At 45.8% G+C, this 12,779-nt stretch overlaps 2 protein-coding genes across 6 annotated transcripts; both read left to right on the forward strand.

The window, feature by feature from the left end:
* The first annotated feature begins 973 nt into the window (after positions 1-973).
* LOC134863505 (cytochrome c oxidase assembly protein COX18, mitochondrial) lies at positions 974-6,689 on the forward strand. Of its 2 annotated transcripts, XM_063882058.1 has the most exons (8): positions 974-1,268; positions 1,883-1,956; positions 2,480-3,316; positions 3,585-3,685; positions 3,826-3,980; positions 5,825-5,940; positions 6,127-6,234; positions 6,324-6,689. In XM_063882058.1, exons 3-8 carry the CDS (start codon positions 2,492-2,494, stop codon positions 6,486-6,488), a joined length of 1,470 nt encoding a protein of 489 aa, XP_063738128.1. In that variant the 5' UTR covers positions 974-1,268; positions 1,883-1,956; positions 2,480-2,491; the 3' UTR covers positions 6,489-6,689. The 2 variants fall into 2 exon arrangements, with proteins under 2 accessions (XP_063738128.1, XP_063738127.1); XM_063882057.1 differs by lacking the exon at positions 1,883-1,956 and having other exon boundaries at positions 977-1,268.
* On the forward strand, positions 6,621-12,213 carry igfbp7 (insulin-like growth factor binding protein 7). Of its 4 annotated transcripts, XM_063882061.1 has the most exons (7): positions 6,717-6,765; positions 7,047-7,115; positions 7,370-7,843; positions 8,251-8,360; positions 10,838-10,945; positions 11,091-11,214; positions 11,763-12,035. In XM_063882061.1, exons 1-7 carry the CDS (start codon positions 6,732-6,734, stop codon positions 11,822-11,824), a joined length of 981 nt encoding a protein of 326 aa, XP_063738131.1. In that variant the 5' UTR covers positions 6,717-6,731; the 3' UTR covers positions 11,825-12,035. The 4 variants fall into 4 exon arrangements, with proteins under 4 accessions (XP_063738130.1, XP_063738129.1, XP_063738131.1 ...); XM_063882060.1 differs by lacking the exon at positions 11,763-12,035 and adding an exon at positions 12,057-12,213 and having other exon boundaries at positions 6,621-7,129; positions 7,401-7,843; XM_063882059.1 differs by having other exon boundaries at positions 6,621-7,129; positions 7,401-7,843.
* The last annotated feature ends 566 nt before the right edge of the window (positions 12,214-12,779 follow it).

A 12,779-nucleotide genomic window follows, 5' to 3' on the forward strand; every position in this document is an offset into this window, starting at 1 on the left:
AGGTTTGGTGGTGTGTCATGCTTTTATTGTAAAGGTTTGGTGGTGTGTCATGCTTTTATTGTAAAGGTTTGGTGGTGTGTCATGCTTTTATTGTAAAGGTTTGGTGGTGTGTCATGCTTTTATTGTAAAGGTTTGGTGGTGTGTCATGCTTTTATTGTAAAGGTTTGGTGGTGTGTCATGCTTTTATTGTAAAGGTTTGGTGGTGTGTCATGCTTTTATTGTAAAGGTTTGGTGGTGTGTCATGCTTTTATTGTAAAGGTTTGGTGGTGTGTCATGCTTTTATTGTAAAGGTTTGGTGGTGTGTCATGCTTTTATTGTGGAGGTTTGGTGGTATGTCATGCTTTTATTGTGGAGGTTTGGTGGTGTGTCATGCTTTTATTGTAAAGGTTTGGTGGTGTGTCATGCTTTTATTGTGGAGGTTTGGTGGTGTGTCATGCTTTTATTGTGGAGGTTTGGTGGTGTGTCATGCTTTTATTGTGGAGGTTTGGTGGTGTGTCATGCTTTTATTGTAAAGGTTTGGTGGTGTGTCATGCTTTTATTGTAAAGGTTTGGTGGTGTGTCATGCTTTTATTGTAAAGGTTTGGTGGTGTGTCATGCTTTTATTGTAAAGGTTTGGTGGTGTGTCATGCTTTTATTGTAAAGGTTTGGTGGTGTGTCATGCTTTTATTGTGGAGGTTTGGTGGTGTGTCATGCTTTTATTGTAAAGGTTTGGTGGTGTGTCATGCTTTTATTGTGGAGGTTTGGTGGTGTGTCATGCTTTTATTGTGGAGGTTTGGTGGTATGTCATGCTTTTATTGTGGAGGTTTGGTGGTGTGTCATGCTTTTATTGTAAAGGTTTGGTGGTGTGTCATGCTTTTATTGTAAAGGTTTGGTGGTGTGTCATGCTTTTATTGTGGAGGTTTGGTGGTGTGTCATGCTTTTATTGTGGAGGTTTGGTGGTATGTCATGCTTTTATTGTGGAGGTTTGGACGTGTTTTCCGGTACATTTTTGTGAGATTATACAAACTTTGTTTTTATTTTAATATTTGTATTTGATTCCTACTGTTTATTTTGTTTTTATTTACAGAAAGGGTTATTATTTACCGGCACTCCTTAGACGTCATTTACCCGACAAGCGGTGGTAAACAGTGTGACGTCATAACTGCGGGACACCGTGCTGCGCAGGTTGGAGAATCGAAGGTGAAATAAAATGAAAATAAATATAAAGAGAAATCATTTGAACAACAGGAATTCATCAGAGACAGGATAACCGGGACGGCTGGAAGACGGTAGGTTTTATTTTCTGTAGCGAAACTTGCGAAGAGGCTAACATGCTAACTTAAGCTGCTCCTAAAAGTTTAACAACAAACTGAAACGCAAAGCAGACACACAAAGCACGCACACATCAGACACACAAAGCACGCACACATCAGACACACAAAGCACGCACACATCAGACACACAAAGCAGACACACACATCAGACACACAAAGCAGACACACATCAGACACGCAAAGCACGCACACATCAGACACACAAAGCACACACACATCAGACACACAAAGCACGCACACATCAGACACACAAAGCACACACATCAGACACACAAAGCAGACACACACATCAGACACACAAAGCAGACACACACATCAGGCACACAAAGCACACACACAAAGCACGCACACAAAGCACACACACATCAGACACACACATCAGACACACAAAGCACACACACAAAGCACACACACATCAGACACACAAAGCACACACACATCAGACACACAAAGCACGCACACAAAGCACACACACATCAGACACACCATCAACACATTAATAAATCTATAGATATACTTTCACATACACACGTTTATTTCCTGTAGTCGTGTGTTGTGTTCTCCTGCAGGTGGCGCTGTGGTGTAAACTTCAAATGTTTATAATAAAACATTTACATCTTTAAGGAACACTAAACCGATCACGGTATGAAAATCATTCTTGAAAACATCCGGTATTGTTTGAACTGTTAATTGATCCCATCGGACATTATCTTCAGTCAAGTTATTTTCTATCATAGATCAAATATAGATCAGAAGAACAACAATAGAAAGTGCTGCTGTGTGCAAATATACTAGGATGATATACAGCTCCGGGAACATTAAGAGACCACTGCAGCGTTATCGGTTTCTCTTGTTTTACTAATTATAGGTATGCCTTTGAGTTTAATGATTTTAAAAAGTGTTTATTGCATTCTATGAACTACTTACAACATTTCTCTGAATTCAACACGCACTGGACTGGCTGCCACAAGTGTAGAGATTGAGATTTAAGAAACATGTGGAGTGGTCTCTTAGTTTTTTCTGGAGCCGTATAGGAGTAAATCAAGGTGTTGGATAATGTTCATATCATTAATGCTGCATGAATCGTGTTGGCTTTCAAAAAAAATGTGCTGTGCAGCAGAGAAATGATCCCCCAGAAACTGAAACTCCTGTCCTGTTTGTTTTAGGAGGGGGTCACCATGTGGACTGCAAGAGGGGCTATGAGGTCCAGCGTCCTGCGGCGGGTTGGTTCTGCTGCATCCTGGAGGTCACCTCCATCGGGTCGCAGTGGACCTGAACCTCCGGCAGCCAGACCCCCTGCAGTTTGCTGTCAGATGTCACCCATCAGGACCCGGTCAAGACATGGGGCTCTGTCAAGAGTTGGCACCCGGTCAGGACTCAGGACTCTGTCAGGACTCGGGGCTCTGTCAGGACTCAGGACCCGGTCAGGAATCGGGACTCTGTCAGGACCTGGGGCTCTGTCAGGACTCGGGACCCGGACCTGGGGCTCTGTCAGGACTCGGGACCCGGTCAGGTCTCGGGACCCGGGCAGCACTCCAGACTCTCTCAGGGCTCTGTCAAGAGTTGGCACCCGGTCAGGACTCGGGGCTCTGTCAGGACTCAGGACCCGGTCGGGACTTGGGACTCTGTCAGGACTCGGGGCTCTGCCAAGACTTGGCACCCGGTCAGGAATCGGGACTCTGTCAGGACCTGGGGCTCTGTCAGGACTCGGGACCCGGTCAGGTCTCGGGACCCGGGCAGCGCTCCAGACTCTCTCAGGGTTCCGTTGGATCTCTGGGGGCCCTGATGGTGCAGTTGGGGGCCTTGATGGTGCTGTCGTGGACCCCGGCTGGTACATCTCCCTCTCAGACTCGGCTCCGGTCCACCTGTGCGAACACTTCCTGCTGAGCGTGCAGCAGGTGGGGGGGCTGCCGTGGTGGCTGAGCATTGTCTTGGCAACGCTGTTGGTCCGGAATGCCGTCACTCTGCCGCTCGCCGCCTACCAGGCTGTCATCTTAGCCCGGGTGAGTGGTCGGAATAAGGGTGGGGGGGGGGGCTTAGAGGTAGGGAGGTGTGTCATGATACCCCTGGTAACACTTGGCGGTGTGTCGTGATACCCCTGGTAACTCGGGCGGTGTGTCATGGTAACCGTGGTAACTCTTGGTGGTGTGTCATGATACCCCTGGTAACACTTGGCGGTGTGTCAAGGTACCCCTGGTAACTCGGGCGGTGTGTCATGGTACCCCTGGTAACACTTGGCGGTGTGTCATGGTAACCGTGGTAACTCTGCAGGTGGAGGGGCTGCAGGAGGAGATCTCGGAGCTGGCTAAGAGGCTTCGATACGAAGTGTCGGTCCGAGCGAGAGAGAGAAGCTGGACTGAGAAACAGAGCCGGTAAGAAACTGAAACTATCTTCTGATTTATTTTAACATCTTGTCACAAGTCGAAGGAACAAAGTTCTGGTTCAAAGGCTTGGGAGCAGAGACCTGATCACACACAATCAAACCAGATAAACAGAACTGGTTCTGTTTCAGATTCCAGTTCAAGAAGAACCTGCATAGGATAGTTTCTCAGCTTTACGTCAGAGACAACTGTCACCCGTTCAAAGCAAGTCTGCTGATCTGGGTTCAGCTGCCCCTGTGGATAAGCCTCTCTCTGTCCCTCCGGAACATCACCCTGGATCAGTCAGGTAAACCAGACTCCTGATCAGTCCGGTAAACCAGATTCCTGATCAGTCAGTTAGACTATAGTCCTGATCAGTCCGGTAAACTAGTACTGGGTCCTAAAATATTAGTTAAACCAGAGTCCTGATCATTTAGTTAGACCAGCGCCCAGAAAGCCCAAGGACGCTTTACAATAGGAAGGGTCATATGGGGGACAAAAGGAGAACTGCAACACATCAGAGAGGAAAAATGGAAAGATAAATTAACATAAGGCTGGGTACAAAAATGTAAACGGATAGAGTTAACTGAGGCCAAAGGGTTAGGAACATTTCCTCATAGGCTTCTATACAATCTGAGGTAATACATCAAGAGAGGAGCAGGAACATTTCCTCATAGACTTCTATACAATCTGAGGTAATACATCAGGAGAGGAGCAGGAACATTTCCTCATAGACTTCTATACAATCTGAGGTGATACATCAGGAGAGGAGCAGGAACATTTCCTCATAGACTTCTATACAATCTGAGGTAATACATCAGGAGAGGAGCAGGAACATTTCCTCATAGACTTCTATACAATCTGAGGTAATACATCAGGAGAGGAGCAGGAACATTTCCTCATAGACTTCTATACAATCTGAGGTGATACATCAGGAGAGGAGCAGGAACATTTCCTCATAGACTTCTATACAATCTGAGGTAATACATCAGGAGAGGAGCAGGAACATTTCCTCATAGACTTCTATATAATCTGAGGTAATACATCAGGAGAGGAGCAGGAACATTTCCTCATAGACTTCTATACAATCTGAGGTAATACATCAGGAGAGGAGCAGGAACATTTCCTCATAGACTTCTATACAATCTGAGGTAATACATCAGGAGAGGAGCAGGAACATTTCCTCATAGACTTCTATACAATCTGAGGTAATACATCAGGAGAGGAGCAGGAACATTTCCTCATAGACTTCTATACAATCTGAGGTAATACATCAGGAGAGGAGCAGGAACATTTCCTCATAGACTTCTATACAATCTGAGGTAATACATCAAGAGAGGAGCAGGAACATTTCCTCATAGACTTCTATACAATCTGAGGTAATACATCAAGAGAGGAGCAGGAACATTTCCTCATAGACTTCTATACAATCTGAGGTAATACATCAGGAGAGGAGCAGGAACATTTCCTCATAGACTTCTATACAATCTGAGGTAATACATCAGGAGAGGAGCAGGAACATTTCCTCATAGACTTCTATACACTCTGAGGTAATACATCAAGAGAGGAGCAGGAACATTTCCTCATAGACTTCTATACAATCTGAGGTAATACATCAGGAGAGGAGCAGGAACACTTCCTCATAGACTTCTATACAATCTGAGGTAATACATCAGGAGAGGAGCAGGAACATTTCCTCATAGACTTCTATACAATCTGAGGTAATACATCAAGAGAGGAGCAGGAACATTTCCTCATAGACTTCTATACACTCTGAGGTAATACATCAGGAGAGGAGCAGGAACATTTCCTCATAGACTTCTATACAATCTGAGGTAATACATCAGAGAGGAGCAGGAACACTTCCTCATAGACTTCTATACACTCTGAGGTAATACATCAGGAGAGGAGCAGGAACATTTCCTCATAGACTTCTATACAATCTGAGGTAATACATCAGAGAGGAGCAGGAACATTTCCTCATAGGCTTCTATACAATCTGAGGTAATACATCAGGAGAGGAGCAGGAACATTTCCTCATAGACTTCTATACAATCTGAGGTAATACATCAAGAGAGGAGCAGGAACATTTCCTCATAGGCTTCTATACACTGAGCCTTTCTTCCTGTAACAGCAGTTGTGTCTCTGCAGCTCTGCATGCTGACCTGGCAGCAGGGGGTGCTCTCTGGTTTCCTGATCTCACTGTACCAGACTCTACCTGGATCCTGCCGCTTGGCCTTGGACTCACCAACCTGATCATCGTAGAGGTTAGTTTTATGCTCCGGAGACTCCTCTGCATTTACACTCTTCTTCTTCTTCTTCTTCTTCTTCTTCTTCTTCTTCTTCTTCTTCTTCTTCTTCTTCTTCTTCTTCTTCTTCTTCTTTTCTTCTTCTTCTTCTTCTTCTTCTTCTTCTTCTTCTGCTTTCTAACCTGGTCCTCCTCTCTTCTTCAGGTGTTTTCTTTGCAGAGAGTGAACCAGTCTCATCTTCAGAGGATTGTAACGAACAGTATTCGAGGGTTCTCCGTGTTGATGGTTCCCATCGCCGCTACAGTTCCTTCTGTGAGTGACAGTTTGGCAGTAGAGATTAGTTAGTCCCGTGCTCATGTACTCATGCGTTGAGGTTTTCATGTGTTCATGTCCCTCCTCAGGGTCTGGCGCTGTACTGGCTGTCCTCCTCTCTGATTGGTCTGTCCCACAACCTGCTCCTCAGGTCCCGCCTCCTACACAAAGTCCTCAGACTGAAGACTCTCCGTCAGTCTGAGACTCCATACAGAGACCTGCTGACCGCTTTCATGTCCAAATACTGCAGATAAACATGCAGATAAACCCTCTCTCACACACACACACACACACACACACACACACACACACACACACACACACACACACACACCACTAGTTTGTGTTGTTCAGTTAATCTGTGTGCTTTTTATTCAAATAAAACTTGAATTTTGTGTTACATTTTTCAACAACTGTTAAACTGTAACAGTCAGACATTAAACAGTTACATGTGATTAATCTGCTGCTGTGTGAGTTTCAGTAAACAGGATGTGCAGATGTCTCTGAAGCATTTCCTGTTTATAATCACAGGTCAGAAATAACTGAAGATGTCCTGTTCTGTGTTTATGACCTGAATGAAGGGAAACAGGTTTTAAATGATATATAAGATCATTTTATCTAAATATTATAAATATTGCAATTATTACTATTCTTTTTGTTTAACAAGTATTTTTATTATTTTAGTTTTGTATTCTTATTCATTTTTGTTTTTTATATTCATTTTTATTAATATTTTCATTCATTTTAATTATTATGATGATGATGATGATGTTGACGCAATGTGTGTTCCCGCCCTGGGTTTGGTCTGTAAGGAGGAGTCGGCTCTAAAGCCTCCCCCCCGCTCTCAGAGAACAGAACAGAAGGAGAGAGACAGCAACACGGTAGGACTGTCTGTGTGAGTGTAAGTGTGTGTGTGTGTGTGTGTGTGTTGAACTTCATATATTTTCATATAGCTTATTAAAGGATGTGTGTGTGTGTGTGTGTGTGTGTGTGTGTGTGTGTGTGTGTGTGTGTGTGTGTGTGTGTGTGTGTGTGTGTGTGTGTGTGTGTGTGTGTGTGTGTGTGTGTGTGTGTGTGTGTGTGTGTGTGTGTGTGTGTGTGTGTGTGTGTGTGTGTGTGTGTGTGTGTGATAAAGGGTTAACCTTCCCCTCGGTGTGTCTGAACAGGAGAATCATCATGAGGTCTGTAACGGTCTTGCTGTCTCTATTGGTGCTGGTCCTGGTGTCGGTCCCGGTGGGGGGGGCGCCGGGTTGCGGCCCTTGTGATAAGGCCCAGTGTGCGGCCCTGCCAGAAGGGGGGTGTGGAGGAGGAGGGGTCCTGCTGGACGCATGTGGCTGCTGCTCGCTTTGCGCCACTGTTGAGGGCGAACCATGCGGCGGCCGCCGTGCTACCGCGCTCCGCCGCTGCGGTGCCGGGCTGGAATGCGTGAGAGGCGGCGCAGACAAGAAGAAGGCGAGCGGGGTCTGCGTCTGCAAGAGCGACTACCAGGTGTGCGGCTCCGACGGGTCCACCTACAGCAGCGGCTGCAGCCTGAAGGCAGCCAGCCTGGCAGCCCAGGGCCAGGGCAAAGAACCCATCAGTCTGAAGAATAAGGGACGCTGCGCCTCAGGTGAGACAGACAGACAGACAGACAGGTATATAAAGGGATGGGCACAACTTCTAGCTTGTTTTAACCTTATCCTCCATCAGGGCCTCCGCAAGTTGAGCTGTTTGTATTAATGAGGTATAGATATTGATCACACACACACACACACACACACACACACACACACACACACACACAGTATGTGTTGGAGCATGTTGCCTGCTGACAGTAAAGCTGACTGATGCTAATCCTCCTCCTCCTCTTCCTCTCGGAGCGCTGCCAGCATAACAGATTCCTGCAAGGTCAGAGACGCTCGGATTCCTGAAACCTGTCCGGTCCTGCTCTGTTCAAATACACTTCATTATCTTACTGTGTGTGTGTGTGTGTGTGTGTGTGTGTGTGTGTGTGTGTGTGTGTGTGTGTGTGTGTAGCCCCAGTGATCGTCACCCCCCCTGGTCAGGTGTACAATGTGAGCGGCTCTCAGGTGTATCTCAGCTGTGAGGCGGTCGGCGTCCCAACACCGGTCCTCACCTGGAAGAAGGTGAGTAGGTGTTCGTCTCCTCTGTGTTTGAAATCAGTTCAGAGTTCATTTTAAACGCGACGAGGAAAGAGTCTCCTACTCACAGACAACATCATCTTCCTCCTCAGCACAGGTCCACAGAAATATAACCCTCCCATAGCACAGTGTGGTAAATGTGTTAGAGCAGGGCTATTCCACTCAAATTCAACCAGGTCCAGTTAGAGAACATGTCCTCAAGCAAAGGTCCAGAACCCCAACATGTCTAAGTGGTTCCGAATGAGTGTGATATCCATCAGCTGAGACAGCTGTATCAACGTCTGCATGGAATCAACAACTGACTGTCATCAAACAAACAAAGGACGACAACAACAACAACAACAACATGTCCCTGGAGCTACAGAACCAGAACCACACTGTAGATATGTTAGTGTTCCACTCGGGCTCAGAACCACACTGTAGATATGTTAGTGTTCCACTCGGGCTCAGAACCACACTGTAGATATGTTAGTGTTCCACTCGGGCTCAGAACCACACTGTAGATATGTTAGTGTTCCACTCGGGCTCAGAACCACACTGTAGATATGTTAGTGTTCCACTCGGGCTCAGAACCACACTGTAGATATGTTAGTGTTCCACTCGGGCTCAGAACCACACTGTAGATATGTTAGTGTTCCACTCGGGCTCAGAACCACACTGTAGATATGTTAGTGTTCCACTCGGGCTCAGAACCACACTGTAGATATGTTAGTGTTCCACTCGGGCTCAGAACCACACTGTAGATATGTTAGTGTTCCACTCGGGCTCAGAACCACACTGTAGATATGTTAGTGTTCCACTCGGGCTCAGAACCACACTGTAGATATGTTAGTGTTCCACTCGGGCTCAGAACCACACTGTAGATATGTTAGTGTTCCACTCGGGCTCAGAACCACACTGTAGATATGTTAGTGTTCCACTCGGGCTCAGAACCACACTGTAGATATGTTAGTGTTCCACTCGGGCTCAGAACCACACTGTAGATATGTTAGTGTTCCACTCGGGCTCAGAACCACACTGTAGATATGTTAGTGTTCCACTCGGGCTCAGAACCACACTGTAGATATGTTAGTGTTCCACTCGGGCTCAGAACCATACTGTAGATATGTTAGTGTTCCACTCGGGCTCAGAACCACACTGTAGATATGTTAGTGTTCCACTCGGGCTCAGAACCACACTGTAGATATGTTAGTGTTCCACTCGGGCTCAGAACCATACTGTAGATATGTTAGTGTTCCACTCGGGCTCAGAACCATACTGTAGATATGTTAGTGTTCCACTCGGGCTCAGAACCATACTGTAGATATGTTAGTGTTCCACTCGGGCTCAGAACCACACTGTAGATATGTTAGTGTTCCACTCGAGCTCAGAACCATACTGTAGATATGTTAGTGTTCCACTCGGGCTCAGAACCACACTGTAGATATGTTAGTGTTCCACTCGGGCTCAGAACCACACTGTAGATATGTTAGTGTTCCACTCGGGCTCAGAACCACACTGTAGATATGTTAGTGTTCCACTCGGGCTCAGAACCACACTGTAGATATGTTAGGGTTCCACTCGGGCTCAGAACCACACTGTAGATATGTTAGTGTTCCACTCGGGCTCAGAACCATACTGTAGATATGTTAGTGTTCCACTCGGGCTCAGAACCACACTGTAGATATGTTAGTGTTCCACTCGGGCTCAGAACCATACTGTAGATATGTTAGTGTTCCACTCGGGCTCAGAACCACACTGTAGATATGTTAGTGTTCCACTCGGGCTCTGAACCCTCTGTCTCCAGAACTCTCTGTCTCCCGCAAACTCGTCTCTCCCCTCACTCTTCTCCTGTCTTCTCTCTCTGTCTCCTGCAAACTCGTCTCTCCCCTCACTCTTCTCCTGTCTTCTCTCTCTGTCTCCCGCAAACTCGTCTCTCCCCTCACTCTTCTCCTGTCTTCTCTCTCTGTCTCCCGCTAAGTCGTCTCTCCCCTCACTCTTCTCCTGTCTTCTCTCTCTGTCTCCCGCTAAGTCGTCTCTCCCCTCACTCTTCTCCTGTCTTCTCTCTCTGTCTCCCGCTAACTCGTCTCTCCCCTCACTCTGCTCTCGCCTTCTCTCTCTCTCTTCCTTTACAAGAAAGATGTGTTTGTTTGATAGGTATGTTTTTTACTAACCAAAGTGCGTTAGTTTGTAGATGGTGTTTTTACTCAAACAGCGTCTGTAAAACACTTTGTTTTTGGAGTTATTGCAGGAAGTTATCTCCATAGAAAATGTCCTCCAACTCTGAATGATGAGTGATGCCTCAGGTGTGTGTGTGAAGGTTAAGGTGTGGGCAGGTTCTGACTGGATTAGACTGAACGAGCTACAGCACGTTCCTCCATCAGGAGAAAAATGTTCCTGATATTCATCACGACCAGCTCTTCATCACGACCGGCTCCAATTTTGTGATGAAGATGTGATGATGAAGGCAGTGTCTCCTTCAGGTCGTCGGTGTGAGGAAGAAGATGGAGCTTCTTCCCGGAGACAGAGACAACCTGGCCATCCAGACGAGAGGCGGGCCCGAGAAACACGAAGTGACCGGCTGGGTGCTGGTCAGTACACGCACACACACATGCACGCACGCGTGCGTGTGCACACACACACACAAAAAAACTCTGAAACCCTTTAGTGACAGGAAGTGATGTCATCAGCCATCTGATGGACCACTCAGCATCACAGACACAGTTTTGATTTCAGATCTCTCCTCTGACCAAAGAAGAGGAAGGGTCGTACGAGTGTCACGCCGCCAACGCCAGAGGAGAGGCGTCCGCGGTTGGAGCGATTCATCTCGTCGAGTCCATCGACGACATCGTCCGGACAGGTGACAGCCACACATACACACAGATAAACACACAAAATAAATAGAAAGCAAAGTGTCCTGTAGATGGTGCTGTGATGCCCTTTGACCAAACTGCGTTGTTGACGGCTGCTGCTGAAGTGAAGCCAGAGTATGCTAACGTTAGCATTGGAGCTAAAGCAGGAAACATTTACAGGAAGTTTTCTGAGGCTCTTTCAAGGCAAGGCAAGTTTATTTATAGAGCACCTTTCAGCCCACGGCAATTCAAAGTGGTTTACAAATCAAAATAGACAACATTGAAAAGCAAATGCAACAGAAACACATTATAAAACTGGCATTTAATAACAGAAGAAAGATAGTGGGATAAACACAACAGGTATGAAAAACATTCATAAAAACCACACTGAAGCGTGACATATGAGCAGCTCGATTAAAAGCAGCGGTAAAAAGAAACGTTTTCTCTTTTTTGTCTGTTTTTAAAAATAGCAAGAGTTGTAGCCGACCTGCAGGATTCTGAGAGTTTATTCCAGATATTGGGAGCATAAATCTAAACACTGCTTCTCCTTTTTTAGTTTTCACACTTGGGACAGAAAGCAGACGCATCCCAGAAGACCTGAGACTCCTGGATGGTTGATCATTTGGCAGGAGATCGTTAAAGTATTTTGGGCCTAACCCATGTGATGCTTTAAAAACCAGCAGCAGTATTTTAAAATCAATTCTTTGACCGACAGGAAGCCAGTGTAGAGATTTCAGAACTGGAATGATGTGGTCCACTCCCTTAGTGTTAGTGAGGACTCGAGCAGCAGTGTTCTGAATAAGCTGGAGCTTTCTGTTAGATTCTTTTTCATGTTGTTTTCTTCTTCCAGTGACCAAGGAGGACGAGCTGTGATCAGCTGACCCGAGATCAAGAATCAGCTGACCCGAGATCAGGAACCAGCTGATCTGTGATCAGTGGAGTCGGCAGATTTTTATTCATCTTTATTTTTCATGTATTTTGAATTAAAGTCTAAGCTGTTTTAAGTCTTCCTGATGAGTTTAATGGTCTCCAACTTTTCTTTGGTCTCTCCTAAGAGCAGCAGTGGTAACCCTTGACATACACTTGCAAAGAACATGTATTTCATGGCAGTATTGAGTTTCCAATCATTTCTACAACTCTTATTTTTCTGTAACAGAGTGATTGGAGCACATACTTCTTGGTCACAACCAAAACATCTTGAAGTTTGTTTCTTTTATGGATTTATTATGAGTCTTTTGAAAATGTGATCAAATCTGCTGGGTCAAAAATATGCATACAGCAATGCTTATATTTTGTCCTTTTGCCCATTCTCACATCAATGAGGCGCTTCAGCAGCCATCCACAGGCTTCTGGTTGAGTATTTGACCACTCCTCTTGACAGAATCAGTGCAGGTCAACTAAATGTGTTGGCTTTCTGACATGGACTTGTTTCTTCAGCACTGTCCACATGTTCTGGAATGGGTTTAACTCAGGACTTTGGTTAAGCCATTCTCAAACCTTAATTCTGGCCTGATTTAGGCTTTCCTTTACCATTTTTGATGTTTGTCTGTGCTCTACGTCCCGTTGGAACACC

This window comes from Eleginops maclovinus, chromosome 4, assembly GCF_036324505.1.
Source record: "Eleginops maclovinus isolate JMC-PN-2008 ecotype Puerto Natales chromosome 4, JC_Emac_rtc_rv5, whole genome shotgun sequence".
Taxonomy (NCBI): Eukaryota; Metazoa; Chordata; class Actinopteri; order Perciformes; family Eleginopidae; genus Eleginops; species Eleginops maclovinus.